The sequence below is a fragment of the Phoxinus phoxinus genome, assembly GCF_949152265.1.
Source record: "Phoxinus phoxinus genome assembly, chromosome: 14".
Taxonomy (NCBI): Eukaryota; Metazoa; Chordata; class Actinopteri; order Cypriniformes; family Leuciscidae; genus Phoxinus; species Phoxinus phoxinus.
This window is the reverse complement of record NC_136889.1, coordinates 8,607,601-8,623,970: the sequence shown is the minus strand read 5'-3', so window position 1 is coordinate 8,623,970 and position 16,370 is coordinate 8,607,601. Positions and strand designations below refer to the sequence as shown.

The window sequence follows — 16,370 nt, the reverse complement described above, 5'->3', positions numbered from 1 at the left end:
AGTTTGTTAAGGCAGCTGACACAAGGAAACCAGAAAACCCTCACCCCCACCAGTTAACATATTGAACCATGGTACTTGTGAGTTATGACTAGCCTCACACTTACTACAAGAGGACATCCTCACCCTCCCTTCATTCCCAGCACAGCATAATTACACCGGCAACTCGTTATTATTAAATCAGAGGAAAGAAGTGCTAAAAATGGATTTTCAGGAATTGTGTTATCGCTGTTGGCCTGGATATGAATGTGACATAAGGCCTTGTCAATCAGATATCTCAGATCTGTTGGCAGACACACTGCTGTGAACTATTGAATTATTTTAGACAAAAGTGTTACAGGATTATTCAAATTGCCATGAACTTGGACTGAAGCAAAACGTAGCAATTAATAAAAAGCAACACTGCCCTCTAGAGGAGAGTTAGTATATAATGCAATGGTTTTATTTTGACCCATCCAGACAATATAAATTCAGACTTTAATAAACTTGAAACTCAATTAAAAATGTTATGAATTGACCATATGTGGACAGTTAATTGGGTACTCCAAAGTCATTCTGCCAGCACGATCTAATGTGTAAATGGCTTCACTTGAATGGGGCTTTTACACCTGAAGAATCTCTCACCGGGATATTATAAGCTGTACCGCTTTTTTGGTGTGGTTACCTCAAAGGCAGAAAAAGTTCAAAATACACTGTGGGTACATCTTCTACTTTTCAAATGCCTTCTTTGAACCGTGGAAGTGTGCATTACACCTTCAAAGGAGAAGTAGTTCCTCCAATTCTCCTAAATCGGAACATCCTGTATTTATCAGGCATATTTATATACATTACCATCTGAATATATGGCAAATGGCTCACTAATGTGATTCAACCAAAAACACACACTCTTTCATTTGCTCACGTAGCTCGCTATCTCTTTATCCAGGCTGAAGGCGAAACGGTGGTTGAGGAAGAGGAGCTGACCATGAGGAAGGAGTCTGTGCAACAATGCGTCCACTCGATCACTTTTCAGCAACACCTGAAAACAACAGCTAAGTCAGCCAGAGGAAAGAAGGGGTAGTGTCAAATAATCAATAGCTTGGCGGTCTGCCTATTTTGAATGCGTTTCCTTGTTCACTGCCTGACAATAATTCTGGCCCTAGTCATACAGTAAATAGAAATTATATAATTCTGGAGTAAACGTCTGAAGAAAATACCCCTGAGCTCATTGGGTTGCTTTTCTATGGATGTATTGATTACAGTGTAATCAACAGCCTAACATGCATCTCATAGAATTGTGCCCACTTTCAGTCATATTGGTGGAAAGAAACTAGGCCAGCAGACATAAGAAATCACGCCAGCAGACATAAGAAATCTTACACTCTGTCTACTTCTTTATAAGATTATGGGAGTTCAATAGAGGTTCAGTTCAGCTATAACAAAAGTCATTTTCAGAATCTTAAAATTGCATGAATCTATTTAATGACATAATGAAAACACCAAACATCTCGACAGTCACTCAAACGTACAAGAATAATGATTTTTTTACACTGCCATTCAAAAGTTTTGGGTCAGCAAGATTTCTTTAAAATAAATTAATACTTTTATACAGCAAGGACCCAATAAATTGATCAGAAGTGACAGTAAAGACATGTACAACTGTTACATTGTTGCAATATATATATATATATATATATATATATATCAAATAAATGCTATTTTTAAGCTTTCTATTCATCAAACAATCTTGAAAAAATGTATGCGTTTCCACAAAAATATTAGCCGTTTTCTTGAGCAGCAAATCAGCATATTAGAATGATTTCTGAAGGATTATGTTTTTCTGAAGACTGGAGTAATGATGCTGAAAATTCAGCTTTGCCATCACAGGAATGACATTTTGAAATATTTTAAATTTAAGTTATTTTAAATTGTAATTCTATTTTGCATTATTACTGGTTTTATTGTATTTTGATCAAATACATCAATGCAGCCTTGTCGAGTAAAATAAATTCTTTCAAAAACGTAAAAAAAAAAAAAAAAAAAAATCGAACAGACCAGTAGTGTATATCCTCCATTTAAATTCTGGTGCTGCATTACACCTGCACCCAAACAGACAAGTAAACAGACAACACATATACAAACATGTACATGCATGCACACAGACAAGACACTACTAGAACTATTGACTGAAAGAACTACTGGATGTCACATATGTAAGTGTATTAGAAAGTGACATAAAAATGATTATAATGTGAATATTTTACCCATGAAGGAACAGATAGAGGAAAGGAATCAGTAAAGAGATGTAATTAGTGGCAAACAACAGGTCAGCATTCGTTTTTGGCTGTTATAGCACACCTCTCCGCAACAAACACGAGATTTGAGGTATCACTCATAGTTATGCTAACAATTTTCAATTTCATTAAGTTTAGGCTTAGCTTCATTAAGTCTTGAACCCCAAGTACTGCAGTAGTAATAGTCACTTTTACCTGAGCAAGAGCTGCTAATAAAATATTCATAAAAGCCTGTTCACACCAAGAACGATAACTATAGAGATAACTATAACGATAACTATATTAGCAAACACATCCACGAACAATGTTCTGTTTATTATAAACTTTATAATAAATGTTGTCGTCTGCAGCTTTAAATGCTCAAGCTCTTAATCCTACAAAAAAGGATTCCAACGATATCCCTCCTCTGTGCCTTTATTGTTATTGTTATGGTGTGGCTATTCTTTTGAATTTTCTTCAGAATGATTTTTAAAACTATATCTTTATCATTATATTTATCTTCATTTAGTGAGAAAGGAACTTAACGCTAACTATAAAGATAACTCTAATGATAACTATATTAGCATCCACCCCAGCGCATTGTAGTTCTGTTTATTACTGTTGGTCACTTTAAAAGCTCGACTTCTAAAAAGCAGTGAATGCTGATTGGCTGTCAGTGTTTTTATCGTTCATCAGCTGGGAAAAAAATTTGATTTCAGCTGTATCATTCCTCTGTGCTGTTATCGTTATAGTTGTGGTGTGGACTTCGCTATTTTTTAAAACATCTAAAAAGATTTGTAGAACTATATCTTTATCCTTATCATTAGTTATCTTCCTTGGTTTTAACAGGTCTTTAGTCCTAGAAAACCTCACCTCAGCGCCAGGTCCCAGCAGACGAAGCTCCTCCAGGCAGTGACGTGCAATGTTGCGAAGCGCTCCCTCTGCGAGCAGAAGGTTCTCGTGTGGTCTGCAGACAAGAGTGAATGCTAGCGACTGCACCCCCAGCCACAGAACAACACTCCGGTCTGGAAACAGCTCTGCATCGCCCAAGGAAAACACACCCCTGTCAGCTTCCCCCAGAGCTACAGCCTCCTCACCCAGCACAGCTTCAGTGCACAGACTGCCTGAGGCTTCCCTACTCAGAGCCACTGCACTCCTCACCTGTCTGAGAGAGAGGAAGGGCAGAAAAAGAGATTATTGTTACATGTACCATAGGTACTGAAAAAATACCATTGTTACTGGAGTTCTCTCTACTATATAGTAGGCAAAAACAGTAGGCTACGGTATGTGACAAGATTAGTAGGCTATATCCGAATTCACTACTTCCGGCAAGATTCTGATGTGTGCATAGGATGGACACTTTCATCATGTAACCAACTGTGTTACCCGTCAACTGTGTTATCCATCAACTGTAACACAGTTGACATGGATTAACACGTTTGACAATGTTGACAATTCAGTTTCAATTTATGCTCACACTACATTATATGGAAATTTGCATTAGTAGTAGTAGCCTTTATTGTCACTTAGTCACAAGTACCAGCGAAATTAGCCATCAACCTGTCCATGCACAAAACATACATACAATATGACAATGGGGTAGACAAGACAGGAAGACAGAGGATTGAGGAAAATAATACAGCATGACATGAGGATAGGTGAGGGAAAAAAAGGCAACTCCCAGACTATGCTCCTAGAGGAGGAGTACAGTCTGGCAGATAACCTCAAAAACTCTGGTGAATAGACTCAAAAACCTTCAAACAAATGTGTTATCAAACATGTGGTACATTCATGTTCCATTTGACACAGCATTTGCCCGTAACACAGTTGACACAATAATGAATCAAATGTTAATTTTCATTAACATATTTAAAAAGACATTAGAGCTTAAGCTTGCCAAATAATTAATTTAGCACATTAAGATCATATATTATTCAACCACCTAGTTTATTGATTAAAAATAAAAAAAACTGATTTCCTGACTTTTTGGCTGACATGAAATGTTAATTGTTAATTGTCGGGCGAGCAGTTCTGGAAAGCTTCTCTGCGACTGGTAAATTGTTTTATCATCTCACCTCGCTACCACGTGGAGTTTCTCTTTCTGTATCAGTCGCCTCTGCTCCGGTGTGTAGTCACGACCATCTCCGGTCTCTGGTCCGAATACACGCGCGTACAGTATCCGAATCTCGCCTGCGGACAGAGCGCTCACCGGGCACACCGTGTGGATTAAGAAACACAGCACCATATCTTTAACATTTCATAAAGACCATAAGAATACAGACACAATTACCAGACTTGCTGAAACGTGCCCTCTGTATGATAAACTTTCAATACATTTGTGTCAAAGAGTCATTCTGCTATTGTGCACAAACTGCATTATTATTTCCGTATTTGGTCACATGACTGTGAATCAGCTGATCATTGCGCAGTTCCGTTTTCAACTCTAGATGGCGCACTTGGATGCTGTTGAACTGATGTGTCCAACTGTTACTACATTTTTTACAATATTGGGGACATAAATATTGATTTGAGTGATTCTGTTGTGCTCTATAGCCATACAAATTCAATAAACAAAAAAAAATGTGTATATATATATGCCCCCTTTAAGAACAATGTGGAATTACTTTTAATTTGTAACATATTTAGATATAAGTTTAGCATTTGCAGGATGGTGATAATAACCCTCGACTTTTGATATAATTGTTATTAATATTTAAATATATTTTTAAATGAGAGACAAATAAAGACTATAACTTTTATTCCACAAATCTAAAAACATTGATTTTCATTGATGTTGATGTTCACAAATGTTGATTTTCAGATGAAATGACAAAATTAAAAATAGCATAGCCATTCATCAAAAGTTCTGAAATTAGATTTTGTGTCATCTATGGTTAGGAGGTTAGGATCTTATATATAAATTTCATTTATTAATTAAATGTGCTCCATACACTGTTCTTATGCCACCACCAAAGTTTTTCAAAATATGCAGATCTACAGTAACTAATCTAAATTTACATTCTTCAGTGTGATCTTTGAGGTATGCAAATTGTAACAAATCTGTACCTGCATAATAGTTATCTGCCCAACGACCTCAAATATACACAGAGATATTCTCCTATGTGTACATGTTAAACAACGAACCTACGCATGCAAATTCAGGCAGTGCCATTGACAGAAGACTAAGTTGGACGTATTCGAACACATGCGCTTAGACACACACAAAGAACAGCTGTTTTGCTTAACAACTGCTCGACATGCTCACTTAAACCATGAGGGTGGAGGACACACATCTCCCCCCACATCCTGCAACACTGAACTACATAAACACACCACATAGTCAATGTGACATCCAGCACACAACCTTTACTGCGAGATAACAAAAGAAGAATCAATGTTCTTAGAAGAAACAGAACTGAGACTAGACTGATAGCCCAGCTGATAATGGATGGAATAAAAGGTTTAACTGAAGATACAGGAAGACAGGAAACAAAAGCCAAGGCCACATTTAGAGGATCTTGCTGCTGCAAAAGCGCTAGGATGTGGTTACAATGATGGCAAGTCTCCAGCCTCTGGCAACCAATTCTTGTCATTGTTAGATTCAGAGGCTAATCAAACAGAAACACATTGTCAATGGAAACTCAGTATGCGTAAGATCCTCTTACTCAAATTGGTCTTTTTACTGGTTGGCTCTCTGTGGTGGAACTTGCAGTTTCAGCCTTCAAACTTATAGGAAAAGATTAGACATTGACTCCAGCACACAAAACATACTGAATGGATCATTTTAAAGCAATTCAATTAATATATACATTACACAGGCACCTTATTGCAAAGAGTTACTGTTCACTTAAGGCAAGACACCATTGGTGAATACAGGTCAACAGATTAATTAAGCTAATTTTGTATTACACGTTTTCTGAAAAGTCGTTTTATCACTCCGGGAATCAGAAAATACTGTCGACAATTTCACCACGAAATATGAATAAAATGTTATAAATCAAGTATGTGTTCATACGGTTCAAATCAAATGGTTGTGAAATATATGAACAAACCCCTCTGTAAACATTCAAAATATAGATCGTAATATAACTATACAGTTTGGTCAAGTGGAGATGTCTGGCTCAGTGCATGAGAAAAAACTAATTTTGAGAAAACTGCCTTAAAGTGATAGTCCGCCCAAAAAGAAAATATTTGTTAAACAGTTGACGATAGCCATCACCTTCAAGAGGAAGAAAAATACTGAGAAAGTCAATGGCTATCATCTCTCTGGTTACCATTATCTTCAAAATCTCTTTTGCGTTCAGCAGAAGAAATAAACTCATACAGGTTTGGAACAACTTGAGGGTGAGCAAATTACCATTTTCATTGTTGGGTGTACTATCAATAACAAACAAATAGATATAGTGATAAAGTGTAATAAAATAATCCATTAGTCTGAAGGACTCTCAAAACTGAGCATTACATGTGATCGTTTTGCCTGTCGTGTCTGGCCTTAAAATGTGGAACAATTCTTTTAAAAACTAAACAACTTTTGAAAGTTCAAAGTCACATGATACATCAGTTAAAGACTCACAATCCATATTAACTGATTGTGTAGAGTGTGCATCAAGTTACTGCTTAATAAAACAGTTTATTTCACAAAGATCTACATTTGAATCAAGCTCCATGGCTGAGGATCAAACCTTCTCTTGTCTTCTATCAACCACATGAAAAAGCTGTGTTTTTTTTTTTTTTTTTACGGTTGTAAAAACTTAAACAAAAACTTTCGTGCATGAACAAGTCTGACACTATGCCAGGAGGACGTTAGGGAACGGCCAGCTCCTCCTTTGTGGAATGGCTTTGGAATGCACATGTGTGTAGGAAGGAACACTTGCTGGTACGTGGCAAACCACATTCAAGGTCCCTACAAGACCGGAATATTTGAAAAACAAGTGACTCAACCCCCTTTACCAATGAATTTCAGCACACAAAGCTAAGAGATAAAGACATGAGTCACCAAAGAGTTAATACCCCAAACTCCAAGTTTATTCAGGAATACATAAACCAGCCTCTCAAGTCACACATGACCAATAAAACACACTCAGGAAGATAAAATTGACTAAACACATGGGCGAGAGAGAATTGTAACTCAACTGTCACTGGTTTATGGACAATTAGAACTAAATCTCATCTTAGAACATTGGTGAACACGGATGTGGTCATCACTTGCTGACCAGCAGCAAAAGTCAGGATTCAGACCCTGAGTTAAAGCTGTCAGTCAAAAAAAAAAGAAACTAAAAAAAAAAACTCAAATTGAAAGTGAAACCAATGTCACCAGGGAGCTTTACATACTTCACAAATTTAAGGGGTAAAAATATTTAAAATCATTATTCTGCGATATGAAAATATACATAATTGTGACATTCAGAATGCGTAAACCAATTTATACAATGAATGTAGTATTAATTGGCTATCCTGCTTTAATCAAAGCTATATCTTTGGGCAACTGACCAAATGTGAGAAACGGGGCAAAATGAACGCATAAAGCACTTATTCACCGCAACAACTTTAAAAAGTGCTCATTAGGAGGGGAAAAAGGCAAGTTAAAAGAGTAAATAATTGAAATTTGACATACAAGTTAGGACAGGCCAGTGGGGGAATAAAAATACAGGTTAGTATATTAAAAAAAAAATTAAAGTGTACGTGTTATAGATGGCAGTGACATGTAGCTGTGCGCTTCTAATGGGAGATGAGGATGGTGAATAAATGGCAGTTTATCAAACCAAACCAGGTGGAGAATACCATAGTAACCTCTCTGCCTCTTTAGTTTGCGATACTAAATCAATACCAAACCCTCAGAACAAGTCCCTCTCGCAGAGCAAGTCCCAGGAAACACACCTATTCAGGACTCTGCAGTGTCTCGTGTGAGGGACGCATTTGAGCAAGTAAAGGCAGTAGAATTATGAGGGACTGAGCACACGTCTCAAAGTTTTTTGAGACGGCTGTACATGTCTCTCTTGCTGCGTTCTCCAGCCCAGGTGCGGCTCTTAAGACGGAACTTTCTCAGATCTTCTTTATAGTCTTCATGATGCATCGGCCTATAAGCCTGAGGCTCACACACCGACTGCAGAGGGGAAAAGAAAAAAAGCATACATTAGCAGCTTGAAATTAAGAAACAAAAATAAATAAAAAAGGAACAAATTCAATATATAGGAATACAAAGAAAGTGTTGCATTGTGAAATTGCACATACCTTGTGAAGCGGGAAAAAGTCTTTGTAGCCTCCCTTCAGGATATAGAGTTCAGGGTAATGGAGGTTGGGGTACTCCTTCTCATTCAGATCTCGATCCCTTTTTCGAACGTAGCGGCACATCCGTGGGCCGCGTTCAGATGAAAATTCACAGTGGAAAACCAGCAGGACACGCTTCTCTGGGCATTCCGAGAGAATGGGATTCTGCATAAAGTAGTCTTCAATTTGATCCTCTTGATGGAGGTTAAGAGCACCCTGAAAGGAGGGCAAAGATGAGTTATCAATTTGCCCCACACAAATACTACATGCAACTTGCATTAAAGTTAAGCGACAGTCTCACCTTAATATGGCCACCATCATATTCATACGGATAACGGCAGTCGATGACAAACAGCCTCTCAACCAGATCGTTGTATTGTCCGCTCATTGCTTTAACCATCTGAATATAAAGAAAGATGTAAACAATGAGATTTATGGGAAAGACGCCAATGCGCATACTTCGTATTGACAACTCAAATTTTGCTAGTCTGTTTATGATCGTGCAACTGCTTGTTTTGTATGCACTTGCATTTGAAATGTATATGCTAAATCTTAATGTGTGCAAACTTACAATCTCTGGAGTGATGTATTTCAATTCTTGGTGTTTTCCTTCAACTGTGGGTAGCGCAGGAGCCTTCATATAAAAATAAAGTGAATAATTAGTAATAAAGAACACAGAAACACATTGCACATTCCCTAGAACAAGTGACAGGTCTATTAGTTTGCAGTAACACTCCAAGACTTAATGCACAGATCTATTTTTATAGTATCAGATTGTTTTGTCCAGACTGTTGCTATGGTTATATCACTGTCGGTATATCATTACGGTTTCAGACTCAATCGCACATTTAAATACGGTTATAATTTCAGTGCAGAACTCCAAAGCATGCAGTGAATGAAAACTCCGGCAGTGTTGAGCAGATTCTGACTTAACTTAAACACCTGATTGGCCATTGCATTCACACACTTAACATATATGCAGGGGTTAAAGTGAAAAAAATCCTGAGCCTGAACTGTTTTTTATATATAACAAAAAACATAACTTTTAATTTAAGTGAACTTAAAACAATCCTCACTTAAACCCATAATAAATGTCATAAAACAGTCCGCACTGCATACATTATAAATTAAATAGATTCATTAAAGCTACAAGCGTTCTTTAGTCAAGAGCAGTTAGTAATTTTGGCATAAATGTGCGTGTTATTGTTCGTTCAAGCGCGAAAGAGAACTCGATACTGACGTGCTGTCTGTGGGATACTGGCGCGCCGTCTTTCTGTGTGTCGTGTGTGTCAGGAGGACATTCACTGACAGCGTGTACTCTTTTGTCGCGCATGATTGGTTTAAAAGCATTTGCGTGAATAAGACTGATCATATAACCCTAGCTAAAGGATGACAGAAAGAACGGAAACTGCATTAATTGCGTTAAATATTTGAACACGTTAAAGCTGAAAAAACCCCCGCATGCGTCAACGTTGACAGCACTACTTGTCAGTGGGGGGGGTGACATGTCCCCCCTGTCCGCATAGGAAATTACACCCGTGGGTAGGACATCATCCCCAGGATTAATGAACTTGCGCTCCATGCTTTCACCGACGACGCTAACGGTGGCGTATGGATCTCATTCATGCTGTATTGCCAGGACCCACCCTGCACCGCTTCTGATAGGCTTGTAACGTTAGTTAGAGCTGCGTTCCTCATAAGATTGGTAGGTGAAACCAATTGACTCGAAAATATTAATTTGCATGCAAGTTCCCAACTTTTTTTTCTTTTCTTTTTCCCACAGCCGCAATCTGATGCTCTTCACAGAGTGCGTACACAGAAGCGTTTGAAAGCAGTGGGTACCGAATATACCTGGTACTCGGCACTACAGAAATGCTGGTATCGCCAAAAAAAATTTATTTGGTACCCAAGTACTGGTACTTTTGACAACCCTAAGAAGAAAAAAAAACACCTGGCTTACACTCACCTTGGTGAAATCTCCAATCACATTAGTAGGATCTGTATCCAACATCCTTTCAATTTGTGAGTGATTAAACGACTTGGATCTTTGAACCTGTAAGGGGAAGGGTCAAAGTTAGGACTCAAATTATGGCTGCTGATGAGTCCATTTGTTTTGAGTTATTTTTTTTCCAGTGTGGACTGACCTGATGAGGTATAACATCCTCTTGTTCTGCAACTTGTGTCCCTGCCAGGCTCCGCCTCCTCTTCACTCTGACTGGCGTGTTCTCATCTAGAGGCCTCTCGTGTCTCTTCAATGGGAAACGCCCTCCCGGGCTTGGCATAGAGGGAGATCGGAACAGCCCACGTGGACGGCAGCGAATAACAGGCTAAAGGCAATAAAGTGGGTTTGGTTGGTAACTCATGTAATAACCATAAAAAGCCAATCAAAGAGAGATAAACAAATAACTGTTTGCTAAATGTGTAACATACCGAATCTGTATACTCAGTACTTTGTTTAGCCACCAGAGGAGCTGTGAGAAGACTGTCCATTCCAAGAGGAACCTCGGAGTCATTCTACACAAATAAACGCATTAAGGTTATTCAAAAATCAAAGGAAATTGTAAGAATAAAACATAAGCAAATAGAGAGTTCACCTCCATATCATCAAGCCCCTCCAAGAAGCCATCATCGTCATCATCGTGTAGACAGGAGAGAGAGGGGCGGCGCAATATAAAGGGACTGCTCTCATCTGAAGAGTCAGGTTGAAAGGATGATGTAGGGGAAAGCTGGAAACAGAACAAAGCTTTTAATCGTCACATCAGCATCAAAATTAAACTTAAACTTAACATTTTATCTACGACCTCTTCCAGGGATACATGTCGTACCATTAAAGCAGGAGCAGAGTTGGGTCGGCAGGCAAAAGCATCCTTGGCACCCCCAGTGGATCGCGTACGGAAGCGTGACGCAGGCATGGAAGGCTTCTTGAACTCAAAATTCTCCTGTAAAAAAAAAAAAAAAAAAAAATTGTCGTAAGAGAAAATGCATCACATTTATTCAAACACCTGCCCGTCTAAATTCCCATGACTTTCCCACGCAACCAGTTAAAATGACCTAAAAATTCTTTAGTATAGCAAAAAGCAATTGAGCATAATTAGATAAATATGCTGCCTGTAAAAACACAAAACAATTGTCAAAAACCAACCTCAGCCAGGTTCTCTTTGTTGTCGCAGCCATGTGCACGAGTCCACACTCCATAGCGCGAGGGATCCAATTCTTTACTCTTCAAATTAGGACTGTGACCCAAAAATGGCAGCTTCAAAGAGGGGGAAAAAAGGATAGTGTTATTTTAAAAACGTTAAATTCTGAATATACTTACACTACTGTTCAAAAGTTTGAGGACTGAGTTTTTTTATTTTAAGAAACTTTTATTCAGTAAGGATGGGTTACATTGATCAAAAGTGAGTTTGTTTAATGCCAGTTTCAATGAAAGAGTTGACAGAAAGAACATGGTGGATATTCTAGTATACAAAAAAAAAAAAAAATCTTATCCTGGAATGGCCTATTCTGCAATGAATATAAACAATCTAGTCCCATCGATTTGAGATATAAACTTCAAACATTTAATTTCATGAAATTTGTTCATAGTATATATATATCCCATTCTGTTTGTCATTTGTCATTAATAGAGAAATTACTTATTGGTTTTATATCTATAGGAGGTACTGCAATTTTGACGTCTGCTGATAATGCAGAGTCGACTTCCTGGTTTCCTTTGATTCCAGTGTCCAGGTACCCAAGAAAACCAGATATTAAATTGATGACCCTCTAGTTCAAGCCATTCATTTAAAAAAAAAATCATTACAGAAATAGCTACAAGTAAATAAATGCAGCCTTGGTGAGCATAAAAGACTTTTTTTTAAAAGTATTAATCCTATCGACCCCAAACTTGAGCGGGAGTGCGCAAACAAGTCTAGAGAAGAAGAAGAGAAAAAAAAAAACTTACTGGCAAAGAGTGTATCCTGCGAATGGGCATTTTTCTGTAAAAACAGAAAGAACATGCGATTAAATTTAAGTCAATACAACAGCTTTCAGAAACATATGCATCCTCCGCATTGTAGTGAATGACCACTTACTCATTAACCGCTCGGGTGGCATCCTGCATGGCCTTCTCAAACCTGTGATGAAAAAGAAAATGCTGTTGAACGGTTCCTAGTGTATTCAAAGTCTCCTCTCACCCCCATCCAAACACTAGCCCAGACGACAATTCATCTCATTTATCTCCCATACTAGGCCCCTCACGACTATATTTAACAAATACACCGCGATGCCCACCTGTATGCAAAACAGCCCCAAGCGGAACCGAGAGGGGGGGTGGGGGGTTTGGGTCCTCTAATTTACCATATGCCCAGACAACACTAACCCCCTCTGCAAACCTCTTTTGTTGGGAGAAAGGAGCTGGGGGAGAGTAAATGGTGGTTTTGAGGGGGAGGAGGTAAGGAGTGTGTCTCTTTCATAGCATAGGAAGAGGGGGGAATTAGAGTTAAAAAGGGGGTTCTCTAGTAACCCTGGCTACCTCACACACACATATTACCGCTCTATTCGGACGCCTGCTCTCAGAGAGCATGAAAAGCGTGCCACCATTCACCCAGCCCCCCCTTCAGCAACACGCCATACAGCAAACACACTGATGTGTGAGGAACACAAACAGCTGTAGGCCTGGCTGCAGATAAATGGATTCCCAACGACACCAAATGGCTTGGAAAGGAGCACAGTCACACACACACACACAGTAGATTACCAGAGAGCCGGGATGTACACGGATTTAATGCATGCTGGCTATATCCTATATCAGAGACTTTGCAAACATCTGTCAACTTAAAGGATGGTTCACCCAAAAGTATATTTTTGCTTAATACAATTAGTGGTCAACCGAATACAGAAGTCAGCAGAATCAAGAAGTTGCAATCTGAAGAATACATTTGACAGATTTGGTTTATCAAAATCAAATTATTTGTTCATACTAGTTTTCAAAACATTTCTAATTTAGTAAAGGTCAAATATAAATTGCACTTCCGCAATTGTTACGCATGTGTTTTTACTGTCTTTGAAAATAAATATATCCGCAATCAGAAACAAATAAATTGTTATAATCGTCGGTCGACCACTTTAAACAATCAAACAGAATGTCAGTCTGCATGACATCTCAGATTCTGTGCCTCAAAAGAAAATCATCCTGGTTTGGAACAACTTAAGCATGAGTAAACATCAAATTCAAGTTTCATTTTTGTGTGAATCATCCCTTTAATAACAGGATGTGCAGTGCTCCGATATCCAGTGATTTGTGATGGATGCCAGTATATTCTCAGCTAATCCGCTAAAACAGACACATTGAGCAGATGTGGGTTCATCTAACGGCAAAGAGTAGATTAGACGTATAATCCTCAAGCCAAGCATCCTAGCCAAGCTCCATCTCACATGTCAGATATGATGACCAACAGGCAGAAGATTTATACTCACTTCTGCTCAGCATCCAGAGAGTCCAAAGGGCTGGGAGAATCTAACCCAAGACCTGAGGAGAGGGGGAGGAGAGACAGGTGAGTGGGGGGTGGATGCACAAGTGGTTAATACAGCAGGCCTACACTATAAAGGTCACAGCTCAGGATGACCTGTCACACAGTCCGGCAAATCGCTTTAACATTCCTTTCAACTAACCATTACTAGCAGCACTTCTTACCTTACAAAGTTACTACTGCTTTTTTTCCATTCTCATACGTAATGATGACTAATGAATACATTTAGAAAGTAGCCATTCCAACACATTCTCATGCCAATTCGTAACCATTTTACATTTTGGGAAACTGGTGGTGGCTAAATTATATGACATCCATACAATTTCTTTATGCAAAATTAATGGATTTTTATTAAATTTTTTCCCCAATCATGATCCTGTAAGAAACAGTACATTTTCATACAAAATTGCCTCATTAAATTCTCATGAGGTCAGGTTGGATTAGCAATTCTGTCTATTTAACACTATGACAACTGGAATCAATACTAGCAACTATTTGAATGGTTAGATCTAAAACGTATTTTCTACTTGGTAAAATGGGGAAAAAACCTAGACATATTGAAGTAGTAATCAAATAAGTGGCAGTAATATGGAACACAACCCTACCATCTAATTTAAAGGATAGTTCCCACAAAAATTTATGTTATTTACACACCCTCAAGTGGTTCCAAACCTGTATGAATTTCTTTCTTCTGCTGAACACCAACATACACATATATATTTTGAAGAATGTCTGAAACTAAACAGTTGATGGGCCCCATTGACTTAACTTGAGTATTTATTTTCCATACTATGAAAGTCAATGGGGTCCCATATTTTGTGTTCAGAAGAAAGAAAGAAATTCAAACAGGTTTGGAACAATTTGATAGCGAGTAAATTACAGAATTTTCATTTTTGGGTGAACTACTAGTCATGTTGAGCTGCTTGCTAATAAACAAAATAAGTGGTAGTAACAATAGATACTAGCTCGTTTAACGTAATAATGGTTAAAACGGCTTGCCATACACACTCTCAGATGTCACTACTATAAAGTTTATATAAATGCCTGTTTCTCCGACTAACCTGCATCGGAGGAGGCATCAGAGGCGAAGGAGGGGATCTTCAGGAGGGGCAAGGCTTTCTTCCGCTTTGGTGTCTCACATTGCCTGCAGAAAAAACGTCAAAGCAAAGCGTTTAGAAAACTAAATGTACTGCATAACGTCTGTTTCAGCACAATATAAACAAATACAACAGGTCTCGATAACAATGACAGTAAAACGTCAATACATGCAATCTGCCCTCGAACATTTTCAGGAAATACATCTGAAGTGGTTTACTTTTTCGGTACCAAAATAGCCCAGGTCCACTCACCCTCCAAGAACAACGAGATTATTCAGGTTTAGAGCCAGGTTAGTCACGGGGGACAGCACTGCCATGGGTCCGGGGGAGGCCAGGTTATTCAAGCAGGGGGAGCCCCTCGCACCGAACTCCGGCAAGGAGAACCGGAGAGGTCTGAGGACTGATTCGGGCCCGGGGCTGAACGGATCACATACAGGGCTGATGTCGCCTGGAGCACTATCAAAATCCATTTCTGAAGGGACGCGGATCGTCAGATGATTCTTGAAAATACGATCCAGTCAAGCGCGATCAAGACGACAAAGGGTGCTATTAAGCCAAGTTAGCAAACGCTCAGCAACCCGGACAGGGGCTTAAATTGATCTTATTTAGGGTTGAAAGAAACAACGTGCAGAACGCTGCATAATAACGACGCCAGAAACACAAGACACGGTAAAAAGGGGTGTTAAAAATCCATCTTTTTAGATATTTGTTGTCAGAGAGCTGCCGATTCGATCGCACTCTCTCTGACCTTTCCAAACTCTGCTGAGGAAGAGAGTGCTGAACGTAGCTCTTATTTATGTTCAAAACATGCAGTCCACAAGCGGCAATCTGAGTAGCCAATGAGCATCGCTGTTACATCTGATTCCTCCAATGAGCTGCGCTTCCTCTTTTTTCCGCATTGTTCTCTGAGATACCGTAGGTGGTCCAAAGAATGACAGGCAAATGTGATATCCAATGAAAATGAAGGTAACAACAGCACTGCTATAAATTTATCCAATGGCTTTTATGTTTACACAAATAGGGCGGGATAAAGAAATGTAAACCCGTAGAGAAAGGAAAGATTTCCCGCGGAACAGTTCAAGCTGCAGCTTGGCAACGCCCTCCTTTGCAAGAAAGCCAATCATATTATGTCAATGTCCTGGCGCGGAACGTACCACTCAAATCGCCTGAACAAAGAAGTAAATATATGTTTGTATAATACAAAACAAACCTTATAAGACGTCTATTTTTGGTAAATGTTTGTAGGC

The 16,370-nt window shown here is 38.8% G+C and overlaps 2 protein-coding genes across 2 annotated transcripts; both read right to left on the bottom strand.

Annotated features, from left to right (window-relative positions):
- Window positions 1-417: 417 nt before the first annotated feature.
- ap5s1 (adaptor related protein complex 5 subunit sigma 1) lies at window positions 418-4,682 on the bottom strand. Its single transcript, XM_079634562.1, has 3 exons — window positions 4,325-4,682; window positions 3,123-3,414; window positions 418-1,015 (listed from the first exon to the last, which is right to left on the bottom strand). The coding sequence occupies exons 1-3, from the start codon at window positions 4,492-4,494 to the stop codon at window positions 887-889; spliced, it is 591 nt and encodes a 196-aa protein (XP_079490688.1). The 5' UTR covers window positions 4,495-4,682; the 3' UTR covers window positions 418-886.
- A 2,160-nt stretch (window positions 4,683-6,842) lies between these two features.
- On the bottom strand, window positions 6,843-15,989 carry cdc25b (cell division cycle 25B). The gene is made up of 15 exons (XM_079635191.1): window positions 15,376-15,989; window positions 15,088-15,170; window positions 13,974-14,025; window positions 12,590-12,631; window positions 12,460-12,493; window positions 11,659-11,769; window positions 11,342-11,455; window positions 11,111-11,242; window positions 10,947-11,030; window positions 10,661-10,843; window positions 10,483-10,569; window positions 9,088-9,150; window positions 8,818-8,916; window positions 8,481-8,732; window positions 6,843-8,352 (listed from the first exon to the last, which is right to left on the bottom strand). The coding sequence occupies exons 1-15, from the start codon at window positions 15,591-15,593 to the stop codon at window positions 8,212-8,214; spliced, it is 1,695 nt and encodes a 564-aa protein (XP_079491317.1). The 5' UTR covers window positions 15,594-15,989; the 3' UTR covers window positions 6,843-8,211.
- Between the last annotated feature and the right edge of the window lie 381 nt (window positions 15,990-16,370).